Source organism: Physcomitrium patens, chromosome 15 (assembly GCF_059467195.1).
Source record: "Physcomitrium patens ecotype Gransden chromosome 15, ASM5946719v1, whole genome shotgun sequence".
In the NCBI taxonomy this organism is placed as follows: Eukaryota; Viridiplantae; Streptophyta; class Bryopsida; order Funariales; family Funariaceae; genus Physcomitrium; species Physcomitrium patens.
The window spans coordinates 703290-725404 of record NC_143424.1 but is presented as its reverse complement, the minus strand read 5'-3'; the positions used below and the strand labels follow the sequence as shown (position 1 = coordinate 725404).

At 36.6% G+C, this 22115-nt stretch overlaps 2 protein-coding genes and 1 long non-coding RNA gene across 6 annotated transcripts; 1 reads left to right on the top strand and 2 right to left on the bottom strand.

Moving 5' to 3' along the window:
- Positions 1-1351: 1351 nt before the first annotated feature.
- LOC112292244 (uncharacterized) lies at positions 1352-5497 on the top strand. 2 transcript variants are annotated; one of them, XM_024540536.3, is made up of 3 exons: positions 1352-2120; positions 3090-3219; positions 3626-5497. In XM_024540536.3, exons 1-3 carry the CDS (start codon positions 2072-2074, stop codon positions 5229-5231), a joined length of 1785 nt encoding a protein of 594 aa, XP_024396304.1. In that variant the 5' UTR covers positions 1352-2071; the 3' UTR covers positions 5232-5497. The 2 variants fall into 2 exon arrangements, with proteins under 2 accessions (XP_024396304.1, XP_024396303.1); XM_024540535.3 differs by having other exon boundaries at positions 1352-2520.
- Positions 5498-6513: 1016 nt separating this feature from the next.
- Positions 6514-7164, bottom strand: LOC149987693 (uncharacterized). Its single transcript, XR_016506515.1, has 2 exons — positions 7028-7164; positions 6514-6751 (listed from the first exon to the last, which is right to left on the bottom strand). It is a non-coding gene; the product is annotated as an uncharacterized LOC149987693 (long non-coding RNA).
- Positions 7165-7254: 90 nt separating this feature from the next.
- On the bottom strand, positions 7255-10093 carry LOC149987692 (uncharacterized). 3 transcript variants are annotated; one of them, XR_016506514.1, is made up of 6 exons: positions 9809-10088; positions 9381-9434; positions 8730-8852; positions 8440-8501; positions 7606-8089; positions 7255-7310 (listed from the first exon to the last, which is right to left on the bottom strand). XR_016506514.1 is itself a non-coding variant. In XM_090256155.1 (5 exons), exons 3-5 carry the CDS (start codon positions 8202-8204, stop codon positions 7272-7274), a joined length of 369 nt encoding a protein of 122 aa, XP_090112281.1. In that variant the 5' UTR covers positions 8205-8501; positions 8730-8852; positions 9381-10093; the 3' UTR covers positions 7255-7271. The 3 variants fall into 3 exon arrangements, 1 of the variants encoding a protein (XP_090112281.1); XR_016506513.1 differs by having other exon boundaries at positions 9381-10088; XM_090256155.1 differs by having other exon boundaries at positions 7606-7664; positions 7934-8501; positions 9381-10093.
- Positions 10094-22115: the final 12022 nt, after the last annotated feature.

Genomic DNA, 22115 nt, shown 5'->3' with positions numbered 1-22115 from the left:
CGAATTCAGAAATGGCATTGTGATGGGGGCAGTGTAATACTAGTAGTAGTAGTAGACAGAAAGATAGAGAGTTAGATAAATAGATCTGATTGGATCTGAGGGGAATGAGCATCAGCCCAAGGTCTGGCGAATAGACTCTCTCTCACTCGCTTTAGTCAAGTCTAGTGCATAATCATCCCATGCAGGGAGGGAGGGAGGGGGATGGTGCTGCGTCGATCGCAGACTGGAGTTCCTCACATGGAGGAGGAGTGCGCAGCCCAGATTCTTCCGACATCACGATGGGAATATCTGGTCCGGGGCTCGGTGAAATAGTTAATCTGTCCATCGGGGTATGGAAGCTACTACTACTGATGAACGTGGCCATTGCGTAGCCAAGTTTGCAATCATTCCACAGTGGGACCAGGATCAAGTAATGGCGCGTGGGTGATCAAAAGCAAGCCAGAAACTTGGGCCATGATCAGTTAACGAAACGCCTCGACAGTGAATTTTCGGCGTTGTTCACCTTGTTTGAGTCGAAGTTTCGCGAGGGTGCTGATTAGTTTCCTGCGATCTGCAGATTGAGTGGGGGTAGAAAAAAAAACGTTATCGTGCGGATCAGATGGTGCACACCATTTTCCTTTTCCCCCTTTTTTTTTTTTTTTTTTTTTTCCTCGATCAGTGGGGATTTACTCGAATGGGTCGGCGATCTTTGTGAACTGGCGGATCGTGATCAACCAGGCCGTTAAATCATGAGCTTGGAAATATAATCCAGCATGCATGCTTTACGACTTTCCTGGCTCTGACTAGTAAATGATTAATTTGGAAACGTCAAACTATCTGCCGCACTGAAGTGCCGTATGGTAGCGCTACAACTCTGATACTGATTGTAGTGTTGCTAAAATTTTCAGCTAAGGCTCGTAATTACAGCATCGAGGAAGTCTGAAAATTGAAAATTTTCTATCTGCAGCGTGAACATTGATGTGAGATCCCTGACCGATATTGAGTGATGTTTCACAGCACTGCAGCGATGTCAAAGCTTTTCCACGAGCGAGAGATTAACACATTACTATGCAATATTGGTGATTGTCATACTTGTTAGAAAAGCAATGTGTTCTGCAAGTCGCACTCAATAATTGGGGAGGAGAAGGGTTGAGACATGGATGCACGAAAACAGATCATGAGCTCGGTCGATCGAGGGTTTGGAAAGCTGCAGTGCTGCCTGGGACACTTTGCCAGGGTTGGGACCCCACCCCAGAAGACCTCATCTAGGGGGGGTCTTAATTTTTTTTATTCTTATCTTATCCAAGCGATCGGCCTGTCCCAGCTACCACAAATTTACATTTATATTCCCTCGCATGTGTGCTCCGATCTGCGCAGTACCTGCATTCCGTGGTCTGGTCGGATTCTGCGAGGAACATTGTGCATCTGTAGAGGTGAGTCCAAGTACAAGCTGAGTCACGACCCACCAAAAAAATCTTTGTCTCGTAGCTCCTGATTTACAAGAGAATTGTCTTCCGTTGAGATGTGGGCCCTGGAGCTGGTCGGCTGGGTTTCGCAATATCGATTGCTGTGCGGAGTGTCGAGGTAACCGAAATGCTTTAGAAAGGCGTTACTTAACTTTACACCCCTGTATAAATGGATCGAAGTAGCGGAGAAACTTGCAGCTTGTTTATATAGTTCCCGCGACCAACTTATGTGATTCAGCCTTCTCAGGATGCGAGACCCAGCGCCGTCATCCACGGTTCCACTTCAACTGAGTTCTTCTGAACTCTGGTCCACGTTTAGATTAATTGAGAGGAGTATCTGAACCTAGAGGATCCTTGTTGAGAGTGAAGAAGGGGTTGCATACTCATTTGATAGGGAATGGGGAGTCAATAACAGAAATGCAAGTGTCGAGAAATTTGAGTTCAAGAGCAGCACACAGCCGCAGTGCTACCGAACATCTGTAAACGTGGTTATCTCAGGTTCATAAACAAGAATACACCTCCTTCGGAACAACAGAAGCTAGGACCAACTTCGTCTATACTTGTTGTTTTGCAGGGACTGTTTGCTTCGGCGCTCAATCAAGCACTGTCTATGACGGGTTAGAAGTATGCCAGTGGTGCAACGAATTTTTGTTACAAACCTGCCGGCACGAAGAGGTGCAGACCTTCTTACAGTCGACACTGGGGTTCAGTCACAGCTGGTGTCTCTAACCTCGAATGCCCTATCTGGGACACCGGCAGCAGTGATTAATTTAGACGCTCTGCAGTGGTGCCCCAATACAGCACATTAAATTGAAGAGAGTATAGTTTGCTCATCGCAGAATGTGTTGTAATAGAACTGATGACATTGCCAGGACTAGAGGGTGAGAAGGGAGGTCTAGGCGCACGATTTCACAATCGCCAGGAGTCAGTAGTGTAACCGCCATGGGTCGGCACTCGTGTTGTCACAAACAGAAACTGAAGAAAGGCTTATGGTCACCAGAAGAAGACGATAAGCTGGTGCGATATATCACTCAGCACGGCCATGGCTGCTGGAGCGCTGTTCCTAAACAAGCCGGTCTTCTCCTCTAACCCATGACAGCTTTAATTAAGTACTTGTCACTTCAGCTGCTATATATTCAAAACCAACGATGAACTTTGTTTGCACACAATAATATACTGCTCGATTCGCACCTTTTTCGCCCATGACTTGGTCACAAGATCATTAGAGGATTAGAACTTCTCCAGGAAACTTGTGCCGATAAATTGAAGCTTTTTTTTTCAGTTTTCCGGCATAAATTCTCCTGGAACTTCTAAGCAGTTAGAAGTTGTTTACTTAGCTAAACAAGCTTCTATGTTCCTCGACTGGAAAATGAAGGCTTGTTTTGTCCCTGCACTTGCTTTCTTTTTGGATCGATTCTGATAGCTACAGCCTACTTAATCATCAACAATTATTTCACATACAATTTAAGGCCCACAGTCAGTTGAATGGGACCAGTTGAAAAGACCCCGAATTCTAGATTAATGCAAGGAAGCTGCATTTCGGAAATGAAAATGGTTTCGCAGGAATGAAGAGCGACCAGGTTAGCACACTTTGTTTTGTACTAATCACTAACCAATATTTGTGTTTGTGAATGGATGCAACAGGTCTTCAAAGGTGTGGGAAGAGCTGCAGGCTGCGATGGATCAACTACTTGAGACCAGATTTGAAACGAGGGGTATTCTCCGCGACAGAAGAAAGTTTGATAATAGACTGGCATGCTGCACTTGGCAACAGGTCTAAATCTTCACCTCACTAAACCTTAAATTTATCCATCAATGTCACATGCACCATGAATGGACGATATTGCAAATTCATTATTCGTGAGCCGTTTCAATGGGAAAATGCTGGAATGTTCGGTAGTCAGTATTTGTAGCAAATTTATGTCTGCTCTAGGTCACGTGCAATGACTACGTTAAGCATAAGGAATGAAGTTCACATCCAATATGTTTTTTTAAAAGAAATAGATTGCTTTTGAAAGGACTGAATAACTGAAGTGGTGGATATTAGAAATTGTTTACAAGGTTTGCTGTCATTAAGGAAGATGAGAGATTCTGTCAACCCTTGTGAATGGTCGACATGATACAACATTGTTATTTTTAATTTTTTAATTTTTAAAATTAGTCAATCGGTGGGTCTGCAGGTGGTCACAGATTGCAACACAACTCCCAGGCCGCACGGACAACGAGATCAAGAACTTCTGGAACTCATGCATCAAGAAGAAGCTCCGCAGCATGGGAATCGACCCCAGCACTCACAAGTTTGTCACTCCCAACCCGACACTGATGGAAGCTGGGGAGAGCTCCTCCAGTGAAATTAACCCTACGAACAACTCCCACAAATCTTCCACCCAGCTCATGGCCGGCGGCATCGACAGAGCGGGTGAAGGGAATGTAAGGTTGAGGAACAAGTTCAAAGCTCAGTCTACGTTCCTCGTTCCGCAAACTGCCCAAAACATATTCAACTCCTCGGAGGATGTGATGTACAATCCAACCAGATCCTTAATCCATCGAGTAAGCTCTCAATACTCTCACGCAGTCGGACACTTAGTGGACTTCAACAGGGTTGACTTGCAAGCTGGCCATACACCATCAATGAAACTCTCGACTGACAACCTTCTGGAGCGTTTGATGGTGAGCGGGACAAGTAACGACGCAGGGTTCTCGCCCACAGCGCCGAATCTGGCTGAGAGCTCCCCAAACCATCTTCAACCTGAAAGCTATGATTCCGCGAGGTTAGTAGAAGTTGAGCAACAGTCCACCACTATTCCACCCGTTTTCAATCCTGTGTATTGGCTGCTCGGTCAGTCTGGGGCAGCCACCAGTTCTTCGTCTGCATCAGTTCAGGTCCACTTGACCTGCAAAGGCAACAAAGTGCACGACCGAGGTACACAGCAATTGGATCCGCAGCTTAGCAGTTTCTCCGACTCTCCCCAGTATCTTTCAGAGATGGAGCCGAGGCTGGGTCCACGATCAACACACTCCGACTCATCCTCGCTCTCACCTAACCCTGACTTCATCCCGGGGGGAAAATTCCCAGGTCACGCTAGTTTTGTACAGGATAGGGGAGAATTGAGCTCCATTACTGCAAATCTTCACCAACCTGGTGACACTCTGCAGCTCGGTTGTAGGTCGGGTAACGACATCTACATGTCTGCGGATCTGGAGCACCCCGAACGCGGCCTGCGAAGGCCATATTTCTGGCCAGAACCGAACAGTTGCAGCACCAGCAACCTCAGCATCGAGATAAATCATCAGACTAACAGAAACCATCGTGCCCTAAGTCCTCTTGGCACCAACCATCTATGGCAGAATCGAGCTGGCACCGATATTCCAGCGATTTCGACCGTCAAACGGAAGTGTGCTTCTGTTCTGCCTGCGAAAGATGTAATCAGTGACCAACACTTCTCGGCTAAGAGGGCCACGTTGATCTGCTCTCCCGATGATCTCCTAAAGCGTGGAGCGGCGAATCCCGATTGCGACGTTGTCATGAAGTTGTGCGATTTGCAAGATCAGCAGCAGACCTGTCACAACGTCCACGATCGGACCAGGATCAACACTGTTGGGCTTGATCAAGTGAATCATCAGCTGCTGGCAGTTACAGGTCCTGAGGTTTATGTCGACAATGATCCGTGGCAAATTGTGCAGACTCAGGATGGTGCACAAGGTCACAGCTCTTTCTACCACGCCCCCATGGTTCCCATTTTTCGAGACCTTCAACGGATGGCTGCCGTTCTTGACCAGATTTAGAGGTCGTTTGGCGATTGGTTTTCACATTGTAGAGATACTCTCATTTCATACAGAATCTTCACACTGTAACGAAAACTTTTGGTTCAAACATGTACATGAAATTCAATGACTCAAAACTGCTGAAGTTGGAATGGAAGAAGCAGACATGGGTGAATTGTAAAACTATATATCACCCACAAGCCAGTGCGGATGTCCATCTGGAGGTAACTTATTAGATAGCATGATCAATACTAAAAATCATTTCATTCTTTAACCAATGCAATAAATCAACTGCTGTGTGCGATGAGTGCCTGAAAGTTTCTTAAGAGTCCTAGTTTGAAGTCAGTGCTTGAAGTGCATTATTCCACGCACTCAATATTGTTTGAACAACTCCACTCATCCTGTATATGATTCAGTCACCGATGACAATTCAAAGCCTCTTTTGATCCGATGGAACCTTCTGCGTCTGGAATCATCTCCGCCTGTGTTGCTTATTCCGCATCCACTGAAGAAGTCTCTGATTTCGGGCACGTCTTTCATTCATCATTCGTGTTTCTCCACTAGTGGGTACAATATGCTCGCTGTCTGGTATGGCCCATCAAGGTACATGTCTGTCAGTGTCATGCTCCAAGTACAGATTTTCTTGAGCTCTGACTGCGTGGTCCAGGCTTTTTGTCTTTGTTGGTATGCAATAGGTCGATATCCTTCACATTCTAGGCTCTCTTTCCCTCATCTCCTATCGTAGATCATACACACTTATACACACTCACAAAAAGTTCTGCGATTTTATTTTATTCTTTTGTTTTTATTTTGGTGTTTTTCCCCTACATGTGCAAAAGCATTTCCATGTCACTGATTACAGTACGTGCGTCTCATATCAACACATCAATACCACAATATTCCATGATTTGAACAGTTTTTTGTTTTTTTCGTTATTTATTATTTACTATTTATTGTTTTTATTGTTTTATTTTTAATGATCCCTGTGTGGCAGTCATTGTTGGAGTTTGTTACTTCGGGTAATTGGCTCTATTGAGGAGAAAACATTGACTTTTGTGATCCTCATGAGAGCTGCCTAGTCGGAGAGTTTCGAACATGCAGCCTCACATGCACAATTCAATCAGATCCTATCCAAGTTGATTTCTTAGCTCTGATTCACACTGATGCCAACTTCCAAGCTGTATCCAACAACATCAACAATTGGAAATAACGACACTTGAATAACTGAAACAGGTAGTCCAAAGTCAGTTAGCCAAAGTAACCACTTTCTTGCAAATCAGGAACCAGACCAGAACAAGACTAATTTAAGGATGTCAAATTACTTGACAAGGGCTTCGGTTTACGAAAGTAGCTACAGCTAACATGGAGGATAGTCCCAAAATCTTACCCATGCATAGTAAGCCTCTTGTACATTCTTGAACACTTGGAGGAGAAAGCTCTGCTCAGCAATCAGATATCGCATCAAACAATCAGCGGGGTTGCCAGTTTTCTGCAGAGCCTCTAATAATGGCATGGGACACTTGTAACATCGCCCTTTTTCTCTGGAACAGAACAGCCACTGTATTATTCAGCTACATTCCTCTGATCCCTCATAAGTGATATGTACATTGTACACCCTCTTGATACATACATCATGATATTTGTGTAACTTTTTTATTTCGACCTTAGACTAAGGTTGATTGTTTAGCACAATGCATTGCCACCATTTTCCTTTGCAGTAGCAAGTTAACACACAAAACATCTACAGCGAATGATCAAAGCTGAATCCATTCATAAACGACAATATGTCAACATTCAAGTTAAGAGGAACTGCGTACCTCTCCCATGTGCTGAGAGTTCGATTGGATCGAAAAAAGCAAGTGAGTTGTGAGAAAATGGGGTTTGTACACATGGCAATTGACTTGAAGATGTCAGACACACTCCATCAACATGGAACCAATTCGGTCAAGACTTGTTGCCTTTTCTGTCAGACAACATTTAATGCCCTCATCAAGACCGCCTTGAGGCCGGCCCCCCACGGTCACTTGTCTCCATGCGAGGTCGGCGACTTGGAAACCAGCTCTAGAGAGAGAAATCCAAGGATTGTGAAATGAAGCAGCCCTGACCACACAACACCCAATGCCATAGCACAGCTGAGAGACGTAGCACAACGGAACCTCTACTTTGACTACTTGACATTGCCAGTACGTGTACTTGGTGACCAGACAAACCATACGTCTGCATTGGGAATGTGAAGGAAACACAAGTCCATCATGTTGTATCAATTGGGATTTTTCTTCGTAGCCACCCATTCAATGAGGTCTACCGTAATTTACTGGCTGTACTGCAAACTGTGTAGAAATGAATCGATGAAAGCAAGCAACACAAGGGAAGATGAAAATCCACAGAAGGTTACCTTTAAATTGGAATAATATCCCCTCTTTCTCAATTTTAGCCTTAATAAACAAAACAGAACTGAAATATTGGCAAAAGAAAGAGCCAAATATGTTATTGTTCAAGCTATGGTATATCGATCTCAATGTATGTGGGAAACCAATGATTATGTTGCATTAATCTGGACTACGTCAAGATTATCCTTAATAAATGCATCAGCTGATTAGTGGAATGAAATTCATGTTTTATCACCTCCACAGGAGTGCAATATAGCGCTCTCAAAAAAGGAGAACGAAACTATAGAATAACATGTGGGGAAGTTTCAACAGTGCCACTTCGGAAATCTTCACCTGCTTCGTAACCATTGCGAAAACTGCTTTCACAAACTCCTTGATCATAAAGATCATCGCTACTGAAACCAAACTGCATGATAGTGGTGTTTAAGCCCTTGAAGAAGCCAGTTAGACCCTTGTAACGCATTTTCTTCGCGATTTCGTTCAAAAAGTCTGAATCCATGAGTAACTCTTTAGAACGAAATGTGAAGGAAATAATTCCACAGAGAAGACTGTTATATTCAACAGTATATTCTGAACCTTTCATGCCTATCCTAGTAGCAACCATGCCATTGGCATAGCAGTATGATTCAAGGGAACTACTAGAGTCGAGAAATAAATTAATATAACTCGAGAGCTAGAAACAATGAAATATCTCGAGGCGTCTCAATGGTCATGCAAATGACCGACGAAACAAAATCCCGTAAACAATTTCAACATGTTGTACAGGCATTACTGTGTCGGAAAGAGATCAACTGGAAGTTGAATTCGTATCTGAATCAACACCTGGAACCATGACATACCTCGAAGAACTTGCATTAACACAATTGGCAGAAGACTCAGAGACCTTGAAAGCCTGTGAATACTTGTCACAAAAGCAATGCGATAAAGAAGAGTTAGAAATGACATGTTGAAACAAAGTAGGTCATGAATACTGTCACAATGAGACAAACAAGATTTAACAAGGAATAAATGTCAGTTACCCAAACTTTCCTCACTTGCCGCCTTTGATGAACATCGAAAAGATAAGAAACCAAGTCACATAAAATCACAAGAAAGATATCGATTTCCATGAAGTACATCCAAGACACACCTTGACGAATTCTACAATGGTCCTCCTTTGTTTCTGTAAAGAATTTGCGTTTACAAAAAAGCAAACGCAGCGTCAATATCTTACGCGGCATTTTTGGGCTTTAGCCTTCCGCTGTCTGTTATCCTGCACAGCAAAGCATAGGGTAGGTATCCACAAATTAATCTCAAATGCACATATCAATTTTCACACAATGCACAAAGAAACCAAACGCATGCTCTTCTTCTCATCCTCTTGAATGACACAGCAATGACAAAAGCATTAACTTTCCCCAAAATTCAATTTTCTTCTCAACGGCTGGTTTAAAAATGGCTGAAGTCCAGAACGTAGGTCGTCAAAGAGAAATGGCTGGAAATTCCATAGCGGCCCATTCAAACTGTGTGCAGCAACCGCCCATCACAAACAAATAGCTTGCGTGAACGTTCATATGAGGCTTTTGCATCACCACTATTTTAAAAAAAAAAAAAAAAAAAAAAAAAAAAAGACCAAATACTATGGAATTGCCGTGATTAGGGGAACTCGGAAGGTAGCGGCAATTGAATAAGGGTTCCACTTCAGCCTCCTGCTGCAGATCGACATTATGAGAAACTACACATTTCAGTGTCAAAGCAACATGGCAAATCATGCACAACAAGATTCCATAAGTTCTCATACCTTTCACTTGTGAATCGAGTGTCGGTGTGGGTGCTCAAAGCCAGAGCAATCGATCTATCCTTGGACACAAAAACACAAGATTCTGTAAGTGTACTTCTTATAGTCTACGGTAATGAGCTTGAAGCGGTACAAGAACACATGGATGGTGGTAGTAATCAAGTTGAGGTTTCAGGCTTCTGAATACGATGATGATTTCAAGGCTGCGACTTGAGAATAACGAGACCTGAATTCTGTTCTAAAATTCAATCCAGATCCAACAATCTTATTTAAGTCCACATTCAACAAGCTGAAGAAGCTGCCCACCCCAATATCACCACATTTGAGATTCAAAACTTGGGAAGCTACCATGGGAAAGAACCTGCAACTTCTCTGACAAAGAGCTTCGCATCAGTAACAAACAGATCCAACTGATTCACTGGGAAACTCACTTTTCTTGTGTAGCAACACACCGAGTCTGTAGGTGGGTATATGTAAAGTTGAACTGTGCATATATGTTGCTGTCTAGGCATAGTTATAGTTTCGTTACTGAGCAGAAATATGAATGGGAGAAGTATTTTTGGAGAATATGACGTGCATCAACAAGTGCACTATAAATTAAGATGGTGTTGATGGTCCACATAGAATGGAATTATGATCCAATAGTTAATTGAAGATGGTTCACCTCAATAAGTAACAAAGTATATCCAGATATATCCACTTAGTTTATTTTGTCTTTATATTGTCTCTCATTAAAAAAAAATAGACAAATAATTAAAAATAGATGAATATCATTTTTAAGGGCAATTTTAGGTGGAGTATGTGACTTCTAGACTCACACTTCAAACCTCCAATTAATATATTTATAAAACTATGGCTATTTTCTTTTCTCACATGGAAGTTGTCTGTGTGTGTGTGTGTTTTTTTTTTTTTTTTTTTTTTTTTTTGTAAGTTTTATTTTGATTCTCTCTAGACTTTAAATAAATCACATTTAATAAAGATCTATTTGTTATTCTCAAATCCTAAGTAGCCCTCAGTAACTAGCACTTATTTCTAAATGATATAGATTCAATATGACAACATAATCTTTTAATCTATGTAATAATCTTCTAATAAGATAATACATCCAATATATAGAGTCTTACTCAAATACAACATATGGTTGAATAATCAAGCCTTTTTAAATTAGAATTTTTTTTAAAAAAATCTAATTTTTCTAAAATAAGCTTAATAAGATGTCCTAAAATAAGGTTCCAACAATATTTCTTTGCATAATTAAGAAAGGTGCCACATGATGCAATTCTTGTGGAGGAATATTGATCTAAGGTCACAACAATCATATTGGAATATATACATGTCATAGATATAAATATTTATTCTAATAATTATCTATATAATTGATAGAAATAGATAAATATTAATTAATTCCATAATAGCTTATAAAAAAGCTTTTTAGAAGCTTCATAAATATAATTTTGACTTTACATGTATTTATAGCTGATTGATAGATTAGAAACTTGATCAACAAGTAAATTATGTGCCACACATATTGATAGCTTATAAAATAAGCTAATTATGTGGTGTACATATAAAAAGCTTGCCTTGCAAGTTAAATCATATGTCTTATAAAATTAACATATATTAGAGGTCTTATAGAACATTGTTCTGTAGCTCTTAGTTAAAAAGTATATATAGAGGTAAGAATGAAACCTTCTTTACTCTTATCAATGCCTTTCTAATACTTAGTCTTCTTTCAAGACTTTTTAGTCTTCTTATCTTTGGCAATAGTCATTCTAGTTTAATATATTACCATCTTTGAATAACTTTCTAATCTTTTCGAGTGACACAAGAGTATATTGAATTTTCTTCTTTTAAAATTCATATTCTTGATGATTTAATAAGAGTACTAATTTATTATTTTTATCTTTTTTTAAAAGTGAGTGAATTATTTTATTGTATTTTGAAGGTTGTAGATAACTTACTTTTAAACAAATAGTTTAATTATCTAACATTGATTTTTTTTTAAAGAAATTAAATTATCCTTCTTCATAGAAATTTTCATTTGATATTAGAGGTTGTAGATTATCCTCCTCTAATTTAACTTTTTCAATTTTTTTGAATTATCTATAGAAAAAAAAATTATAGATGTTATTCTTGGCGGAAGTGAAAATAGATTTATAACTATTGTAGATCTTCACAAGTTTATTAACATTCTTAGGATAGAAATCTCACATACTTCTAATATGAATCATAGATGTACTATTCTTACATCTATGAAAGAAGTCAATAATGAAGTTCAAAATTTGTGTTAAGAAGATGTGAAATTAAGAAAAGTAAGTAGATTAAATTCACAATTGAATCTGAGGAATCTTACTACTACAAATATAAAAGAGGCAAGGATAAGTATACTTAACAAGTTTAATGGAACAAGATCAAAATTTTGAGGGTTTTTATAACAAGTAAAGCTCTATCTAAAGTTGCATCCTTCTTAATATCTTAATGGATTTATCCAAGTTGAATTCATATGTGCATTTCTTTTTGCAAGTGTTCTTTCTTAATTTGCACCTTTGATAGTAAAAGATTCATAATTATTCTATGATTTGAATTTATTCTAGGAGGTGTTTATAGCCACATTTGGAGGAAGTAATTAAAAAATGATAACAAAAACCAAGCTTGTATTTCTATGATAAAGATCACATTCAACCACCACACATGTTGCTGAATCTCAAAATCTTGTTTACGACATGGTGTCACGGACATAATCATGTAAACTAGTAATTACATATATAAATAGATAGAAGTAAGTAAAAGTAGGTAAAAATAAGTAAATTCTATAGTATTTAATATGGAAGCTTCTTAAAAGCTTCATAGATACTGCTTTGACTTCATAGGTGTCTTTAATTGACTTTTTGGATTAGAAACGTGGTCAACAAGTTGGCCATGTGCCACACATGTTGTTAGCTTGAAGATCAAGCTAATTATGTGGCCCACACGTAGAAGAACTTGCCTTGTAAGTCAAGGCATGTGTCCTACAAAGTCAACACATATTGGAGGTCCTATAGAACGTCGCCATGTAGCCCCTAGTTAGATAGTATATATAGAGACAAGAGTGAAGGCTTCTTCACTCTTGTCAACTCCTTTCTTGCTTCTAGTCTAGTTTCAAGGGTCTTTAGTTTTCTTGTCTTTTGGCAATAGCCATTTCAGTTTCTCTTTCAATATATATCCTTGTTTATATATATTTTTTTACCTCTCTTTGAGTGAAGGCTCACTTGTCTGAATTATTTTTTCATCGAGTTCTTGTCCTTGACAGATTGACAAGAGTACACCTACAATATCAGAGCTTTGTCTAATCTTGATTAAGAGTGGATTACCCCTTTTTCTTGATAAGATATAAGCATATTAGAAGATGTAGATTACCCTCTTCTAAACTGATATTGTCCTTAGTATTTTCTTTGTTCTCAAGTCCTCTCTTCTATTTGACTTGAGCGATATTAGACATCTTCTCTCTTCTAAATGTTATCATGGCAGAACTTGTTGAAATGAAGAATGCAATGGCACAAATGCAAGAACAATTGAGGGAATTAATGCTTGCAATGCATCAACTCAATTTACCACTACAAAGAGCAACAAAATTGGCAAGAAGTGAAGATATAGAAATGGTTGGAGCTGCTTCAACATCTGCTCCAAACCATGTCCTTTCTCCTATGGTGGAACGCCCTTCAAATATTAGAGAACCAAGAATTGTCCTACCCGAGAAGTTTGATGGCACCAGATCCAAGTTTCGAGGATTTATCAATCAAGTGCAACTTGTGATTGAACTTCAATCCCAAAGCTATCCAACTTCAGGATCGTAAGTTAGATTCATTGGTACGCTTCTTTCAAGTTCAGCATTATTGTGGTTTTCATCTTTTCTTGAACGACGAGATCCAATATTGGATAATCTAGAGGCTTTTTTGATGGAGTTTCGATCCATGTATGGAAAACATGATGCAATTCGTGTTGCAACCAATAAGATCCATATTTTACGATAAGGCAATCAATCAGTAACGTTATATGCTTCACAATTTCGACAACTTGTAACTGATATCAAGTGGGATGATGCTGCACTTATTAGCCAATTTCTCTACGGATTATAATATAAGGTAAAAAAATTAATGCTCAACTTGCCTAATCTTCAAACATTGAGTCAAGCAATTGACTTTGCTGTAAAGTGCGACAATTGCCTTTTTGAATTCCGATCTGAGAACCGTACAAGTGGACCTCAACGTTACTATAATTCAACGGCAACACCAACACCTCTTCAACACATACATTCGGAAGTAGAGGATATGCAAATTGATGCAGTACGTTTCAAACCTCTTACTGAGCAAGAAAAGACTCGTCGTCGTCAAGAAAGATTATGTTTATATTGTGGAGAACCAAAGTACACTATTCAACATTGTCCAAAGAAACGACGCAATCACAAAATGAGGAGTATGGCTGTGAAAGAAGACAATATGTCGGAAAACGAGTTTGTCCAGCTACAATAGGGACCGTGCAGTTGGAACCTTGCACAACATCTAGTAAAGGTCTTATTCTCTCCTCAGAGCCTTCTCCTTGTTTTACATTAAATGTTATTTTAGGACCTAAACATTACAAAGTCTTTGCCTTGTTAGATTCAAGAGCCTCAGCATATTTTTTAGATGAAGAATTTACTAAAAGACATAGCATATCTTTAGTAAAGAAAACTAAACCTGTTCATGTAGAAGTCATAGATGGTCGTCCATTGTCTTTTGGAGATATTACTCACGAAACCCTTCCTATAGAAGTAATAATCAATGGTCGTAATAGTTTTGTAGTATTTAATATCATTAGATTTCCCTCTAATCTAGTCATTTTAGGTTTATTGTGGTTAGAAAAATACAACCCTCAAATAGATTGGATTTCCCAAACTCTTACTTTCTCTAAAAGTATAACTAACAGTGTAGTTAATCAAGTAGAGAGTCATAAGTCCAGTTCAATTAAACCCATATTTATAGGTGCAAAAGCTTTCTTGCATGCTGCTATGAAAGAATCACCATATATTATTTATGCCACACCCGTTTCTACTGGTGAAAAGACTTCAAGTGGCATTTCAAGCCAATATGAAGAATTTCAAGATGTATTTGAAAAAAAGAATGCCGATACACTCTCAGAACATTGTCCCTATGATTGCTCAATTGACCTTCAAGAAGGAGCACAACCGCCATTCGGACCAATCTATAGTTTATCACAAAATGAGTTGGCTGAACTCAAGGAGTATATTGAAGAAAATCTAGCCAAGAATTTCATATGCCATTCTAAATCTCCAGTAGGAGCTCCAATTCTATTTGTGAAGAAAAAAGATAGATCATTGCGGATGTGTGTTGATTATCGAGGATTCAACAAGATTACCATCAAGAACAGGTATCCACCACCTTTAATATCTAGACTTCTTGATCAGCTGAATCAAGCTAAGATCTATACAAAAATAGATCTTTGGGGAGCATACAATCTAGTACGCATCAAAGAAAGAGATGAATAGAAGACTGCGTTTCGAACTAGGTATGGACATTTTGAATACAACGTCATGCCTTTTGGACTTACAAATGCACCAGGAGCTTTTCAACATCTAATGAATGATGTTTTTTGAGAATTTTTGGATGATTATGTGGTCTGTTATCTAGACGACATCTTGATCTATTCTAAGAATCCAAAAGAACATGAACTTCATGTTCGTCGTGTGTTACAAAAATTAAGAGATACAGGACTCTATGCTAAGATAGAAAAGTGTGTGTTCCACACTACTCAAGTCGATTTCTTAGGTTACATCATTTCAAATGATGGACTTATGATGGATCCTAAGAAAGTTCAAACTATTATAGACTGGAAGATCCCAAAAACGGTAAGAGATGTCCAATGTTTTTTGGGATTTGCCAACTACTATCGGATCTTCATCAAAGACTTCTCTCGAATTACAGCTCCTTTTACACGTTTGACTTGTAAAGACAAACTCCAATGGAATCAAGAAGCGGAAGTTGTTTTTGAAACTTTGAAGATAGCGTTTGTTTGTGCACCAATCTTGTATTGTGTTGATTTTTCCAAAGCATTCTTTATGGAAAAAAATGCATCGGACTTTGCTTTGGGTGCGGTTTTATCACAAATGGGAACAGATGACAAACTTCATCCAGTAGCCTTTCATTCAAAAAAATTCTCAGCAGAAGAAATCAATTATGAGATCCACGACAAAGAACTTCTTGCAATTGTGGATTCTTTTCAAGTATGGCATCATTATCCAAAAGGCGCTTCCAGTCCAGTCATTGTGTATACGAATGACAAGAACCTCGAATATTTTATGTCAGCACGCATATTAAATCGTCGCCAAGCTCGTTGGAGCATGTCTTTATCAAGATTCGAGTTCATCATCACTTATCGGCCAAAAGAATAATAAGGTTTGTCCGATGCCTTGTCTAGACGTTCTTATCTTACACCAAAAGAAGGAGATGCAGCTTTTGAGCAATAAAGAATAATTCTCTTGAAGCCAGAGCAATTTCATCTTTGAGCAATAAAATCAACATTGACTGTTGATTTAACTTTTCTTAAGCAAGTCCAGTTAAATATGTCTTCAGATCCATTTGTTCATGATATCAAGAATAATTCTTCTAAATCTCATGATCCCTCTAAATTTGAATTTAAGAATAACCTATTCTATTTTGAAGGACGCCTATATGTTCTAGAAGGAGAAGCACGTTTACGTGTTCTTCAAGCTCGTCACGACTTCTCAGGAGCAGGATATTTTGGATATAATAAGACTTTAGAGCTGATATCTAGGGATTTTTGGTGGCCTCAAATGTGGAAGGCAGTTAAAGATTTTGTACAATCATGTGATGTTTGTTCAAGATCGAAAACTCCTCGTCATCGACCTTTTGGATTTCTTCAGCCATTACCCATTCCAGAACAACCATGGTCTTCTGTTTCTATGGACTTCATCATAGATCTTCCAATTTCAAGTTCTTATGACTCTATATTCGTGATAGTAGATCGTTTTACCAAGATGGCACATTTTGTACTATGTACAAAATCTATCACAAGTGAAGAAACAGCTAAGCTCTTTCTTGACAATATCTATCGCTATCATGGATTATCCAAGGATATTATATCAGATAGGGGAACTCAATTTGTATTAAGATTTTGGCGGACTCTTTTGAAGATTCTGAAAGTGGATATAAAACTATCTTCGGCATTCCATCCTCAAACTGATGGACAAATGGAGCGTGTTAATCAAGTTTTGGAGCAATATTTAAGATGTACCATTAATTACCAACAAGATGATTGGACAACTCTTTTGCCATTGGTAGAGTTTTCTTACAATAACACGGTACATTCTTCTACAAAATAAACACCTTTCTTTGCTAATTATGGTTATCATCCACAACTTGATACTTTTGACTTTTCAAAAGTTGATATTCCTGCTGCAAAAGATTTGGCAATTCATTTATCAGAGCTACATGCAACGATGAAGGCGTAATTAAAAGAGGCTCAAGAACAACAAAAGGTCAATGCGGATGTCTATTGAAAGGAACAACCATCATTTGTCTTGGGTGATAAGGTATGGCTACTTCGTTGCAATATCAAGACTACTCGTCCTTGTGAAAAGTTGGACTATCGAAGGCTGGGACCATTTTCTATTTCTGCACAAATCAATCCAGTTGCATAACGTTTACATCTACCGGAGTCAATGAAAATCCATGCAATATTCCACGTGTCTCTTCTTGAATCATACAAGATAGTAGACATATCAAGAAGACGACAAGCTCCACCTCCTCCTATAGAAGTGAACAATAATAAAGAGTTTGAGATAGAAGAAGTCTTAGATTTAAGGCGGCGCCAAAATAAATTAGAATATCTTGTCCATTGGCACGGATATGGTATTAGTGAACGCACATAGGAGCCAATAAAGAATCTTGTAAATGCAGCAAAGGCGGTGGAGGCTTTTCATTGACAACATCCATCAAAATCAAGATGAAAATCTTCTTTATAAAAGAAACAACATCTAGGCAAGATAACATTCTACTTTCAATTCTTGTTCGTAGCTTCTTTGTAGTAGTGACGCTCAGAAGATGGAGAACCAACAACCAGTGGATTCGACTCAAGAGCCTTCATTTGCTGACCTGCCGGATGAGACATTATGATTGTCACAACCTTCAAGACGACGTAATTGAGATGAAGATCTTCAAGAACGACATGTTCTTCCTCGAATAGATGGCGAGATACAATGCGTTTGATATCATGATTTGGGAAGGGACTTCCGATGTTTGGTGATTGTGCTAGAGGTAGGAACAACTCCTGATGGTGTTCCAAATATTCTATTCGAAAGAAGTTACGAAGGCCTCAACAATGATCAAATAACTGGGTGGACTTCTTGCCCTGGTATGGGATACTACCGATGGTTGAGAGGCCCTATCAATCATCTTCAAAAAGAAGAAAGATTAGAGTATGTGGCAAATACAATTCGTCGCATCATAGATTTCCTCGACATATGATGACCACTCATCGTGGAACTCGTCCCTAGAAGGGGGGGTAATGTCACGGACATAATCATGTAAGCTAGTAATTACATATACAAATAGGTAGAAGTAAGTAAAAGTAGATAAAAGTAAGTAAATTCTATAGTATTTAATATGGAAGCTTCTTAAAAGCTTCATAGATACTGCTTTGACTTCATAGGTGTCTTTAATTGACTTTTTGGATTAGAAACGTGGTCAACAAGTTGGCCATGTGCCACACATGTTGTTAGCTTGAAGATCAAGTTAACTATGTAGCCCACACGTAGAAGAACTTGCCTTGTAAGTCAAGGTATGTGTCCTACAAAGTCAACACATATTGGAGGTTCTATAGAACGTCGCCACGTAGCCCTTAGTTAGATAGTATATATAGAGACAAGAGTGAAGGCTTCTTCACTCTTGTCAACTCCTTTCTTGCTTCTAGTCTAGTTTCAAGGGTCTCTAGTTTTCTTGTCTTTTGGCAATAGCCATTCCAATTTCTCTTTCAATATATATCCTTATTTATATATATTTTTTTACCTCTCTTTGAGTGAAGGCTCACTTGTCTGAATTGTTTTTTCATCGAGTTCTTGTCCTTGACACATGGATTGGAATAACAAAGCCTTTATCAATCAATTTCAATATGGGTTGGAAGATAATGTCAAAGAATTATTTATTGACAATATCAAGATCAGATTCATTAGAACAATTTATTGCTCAAGCCATTACATGCAACAATCAATTCTTTGAAAGATGGCAAAAACAAAGATTTTATTGGAAAGAGATAAGTCAAGCTATGGCAATACCTTCTAAGTTTTTAGAAGCTTATTCATTTAGACCAGAGCTTATGTAAATTGACACACTACATTTTAAATATCTTACTAAGTAAGAAAAGACTTATTGTCATCAAGAAGATTTGTGCCTATATTATAGAAAATCTAAGTATACTATTTAATATTATCCAAAGAAACAACACAATTATAAAATGAGAAGCATAGTTGTCAAAAAAGATAATGTATCTAAAAATAAGTTTCTCTAGCTATAGTAGAGATTGTATAATTGAAAACTTACAAAACACCTAATAAAGTTTTTATTTTTTCTTTCAATCCCTCTTCTTATTTCACAATAGAAGTTTATTTAGGACCAAAAAATCAGAAAGTCTTAGCTTTGTTAGATTCAAAAGCCTCAACTTATTTTATTAACAAGGACTTTATTAAAAAATAAGAGATATCATTAGTCAAGAAAATTAAACTCATACACGTAGAAGTTATAGATAGTTATTTGTTGTCTTTTAGAAATATTATCCTTAAGCTTATTTCTTTAGATGTACCAATTAAAGATTATAATAGCATAGTAATATTTAATATGATAAAATTTTCCACTTATCCAATAATTTTAGGATTATTATGGTTAGAAAAATATAACCCTCAAATGAATTGGATTTTTTATAACCTTAATTTTTCTTATAGTTTAATTTAAAATTTTGTTAGTTAAGTAAAAATATATAAGTCTAATACATCCAAACCATTATAGATAAGTGCAAAAGCTTTCATACATGGAGCAAAAGAAAGGTCATCTTTTGCTATATATGTTATATGTATTTTTGATGGTAGAAAGATGACAAGTAATATTCATAGCAAGTATGAAGATTTTTAGGATATTTTTGAAAAGAAGAATGTAGATATTCTTTTAGAATATTTTTCCTAAAATTATTCAATTGATTTGTAATAAAGAGCTCAACCACCATTTGAACCAATCTATAACTTATTATAGAATTAGTTGATTACATTTAAAGGATTTATGATAAGAATTTGGCTAAATTTTTTTTACACCATTCAAAATCTGTAGCATAAGCTTCTATCTTATTTATGAAGAAAAAAGATGGATCTTTGTGGATGTATGTAGATTATAGAGGACTCAACAAAATCACTATCAAAAATAGATATCTTCTACTTTTAATTCTAAGACATCTTAATCAACTGAATTAAGCAAAGATCTATACAAAAATAGATCTACAAAGAGCATATAACCTAATATGTATTAAAAAAAGAGATAAATAAAAAACTATGTTTTTAACCAAGTATGGAAATTTTGAATATAATGTCATGTCTTTTAGATTCACAAATGCAATAGCTACTTTTCAATATTGAATGAAAGATATATTTTTTGAGTTTTTTGCTAATTTTATTATCTGTTATTTAAATGACATCTTAATTTACTCTAAAAATATAGAAGAATATGAATTTTATATTTATTATGTGTTACAAAAATTAAAAGATATAAGATCATTGTTTGGATAGAAAAGTGTATATTTTACACTACTAAAGTTGACTTCCTAAGGTATATTATGTCAAATGATGATTTTATGATAAGAAGGTGTAAACTATTATAGATTCAAAGATTCCAAAATCAGCCAAAGATGTATAATATTTTTTGGGATTTTCCAATTATTATCAGATTTTCATCAAAAACTTTTTTCAAGTTGTGGTTCTTCTTACGTACTTCACATATAAAAAAAAAACTTGAGTAGAATAAAAAAGCTGAAGTACCTTTTGAAGTCTTGAAGACATCATTTATTTTTGTACCAATATTGTATTATATTGACTTTTTAAGGCATTATTTATAGAAAAAAATACTTCAAACTTTACTATAGGTGTTGTTTTATCACAAATGGAAATATGTGATAAGTTCTACTTGATAGCTTTTCATTCTAAGAAATTTTTGGCAATTAAGATTAATTACGAGATCTATAATAAAGATTTTTTTTCAATTATGGATTCATTTTAAGAATGGTGTCATTATCTAGAAGGCACTTCTAGTTTAGTTATTATATATAAAAATTACAAGAACCTTGAGTACTTTATATCAACATGTGTTTTGAATCATTGCGAAGCCTATTTGAGCATGTCTTTATCAAGATTTGATTTTAAGATTATTTATAAATTCAAAAAATAACAAGTTTTATTAGATCTTCTTTTTAAATATTTTTATCTTATATTAAAAGAAAGAGATGCAGCTTTTGATCAATAAAAAAGAATTTTCATGAAATTAGAGCATTTTTATCTTCGAGAAATAATATCAACATTGATCATTGACTCAATCTTTTTCAAGAAAATTCAATGAAGTAAGTCTTGTGATCTCTTTGTTTATGATATCAAAAATATTTTAAAATTTGAATTAAAAAACCTACTCTATTTCAAAAAGGTCAAGGATAAGAACTCAATGAAAGCAAATAAACAAATAAAATTCTATCAAAGAAATATAAAAAAATAGAAATAGAGAAGTATGCATATTAAAAAAAAAAATGAAATGGCTATTGCCAAAAGACAAGAAAACTAGAGATTCTTGAAATTAGACTAAAAGCGAGAAAGGAATTGAAAAGAGTGAAGAAGGCTTCACTTTTATCTCTATATATATCCAGGATCTATGTAGTGATATTTTATAGGACCTCCAAAAATATATTAACTTTGTATGATATGTATCTTAATTTGTAAGGTAAGTTTTTTATATGGATGTCATATAATTAGCTTGCTCTATAAGCTACCAATACATGTGGCACATAGTTAGCTTATTGACAAAGTTTCTAACTTATCAATCAACTACAAACACATATAAAGTAAAAACAGCATCTAGAAAGTTTTTAGAAAGCTTTTTTAAAAGGTATTATGAAATTAATCTACTTTTAATTATTTCTATCTATTGATATTATATAAATAATAATTACAGTAGATATATGTCCGTGACAAAAGGTTGTCTATATGTTCCAAAAAGAGAAGCACATTTATGTGTTCTTCAAGCACGTCACAACTTTTTAGTGATAGGATATTTTAGATATAACAAGACTTTGTAGCTTATATCTAGAGATTTTTTATGGCTGCAAATGTAGAAGACTATGAATGATTTTGTACAATCATATATCATATATTGAAGATCAAAAACTCTTCGTCATTGATCTTATGGACTTCTCTAACCATATACTGGAATAATTATGATCTTATATTTCTATGGATATTACTAAGAATCTTCCAAGTTCAAGCTCATATGATTCTATATTTGTGATCATAGATTGCTTCACCAAAATAATATATTATAAAATCTATTATAAGTGAAGAAATAATCAAGTTTTTCTTTAACAACATCTATGGCTATCATAGACTGCCAAAAGATATGATATTATATAAAAGGATATAATTTGTATTAAAATTTTGGAAAATTCTTT

Excerpts from the sequence above, each read along its gene's own strand:
- LOC112292244 (XM_024540535.3), top strand. The coding sequence starts at position 2,388 with ATGGGTCGGCACTCGTGTTGTCACAAACAGAAACTGAAGAAAGGCTTA. Across the intron at positions 2,521-3,089 it reads CGCTGTTCCTAAACAAGCCG|GTCTTCAAAGGTGTGGGAAG; the intron begins GTCTTCTCCTCT and ends TGGATGCAACAG. Across the intron at positions 3,220-3,625 it reads CATGCTGCACTTGGCAACAG|GTGGTCACAGATTGCAACAC; the intron begins GTCTAAATCTTC and ends GTGGGTCTGCAG.
- LOC149987692 (XM_090256155.1), bottom strand. The coding sequence starts at position 8,204 with ATGGTTGCTACTAGGATAGGCATGAAAGGTTCAGAATATACTGTTGAA. Across the intron at positions 7,665-7,933 it reads TCGCAATGGTTACGAAGCAG|TTCTGTTTTGTTTATTAAGG; the intron begins GTGAAGATTTCC and ends CCAATATTTCAG. Across the intron at positions 7,311-7,605 it reads GATATTATTCCAATTTAAAG|GGCTGCTTCATTTCACAATC; the intron begins GTAACCTTCTGT and ends TTGTGTGGTCAG.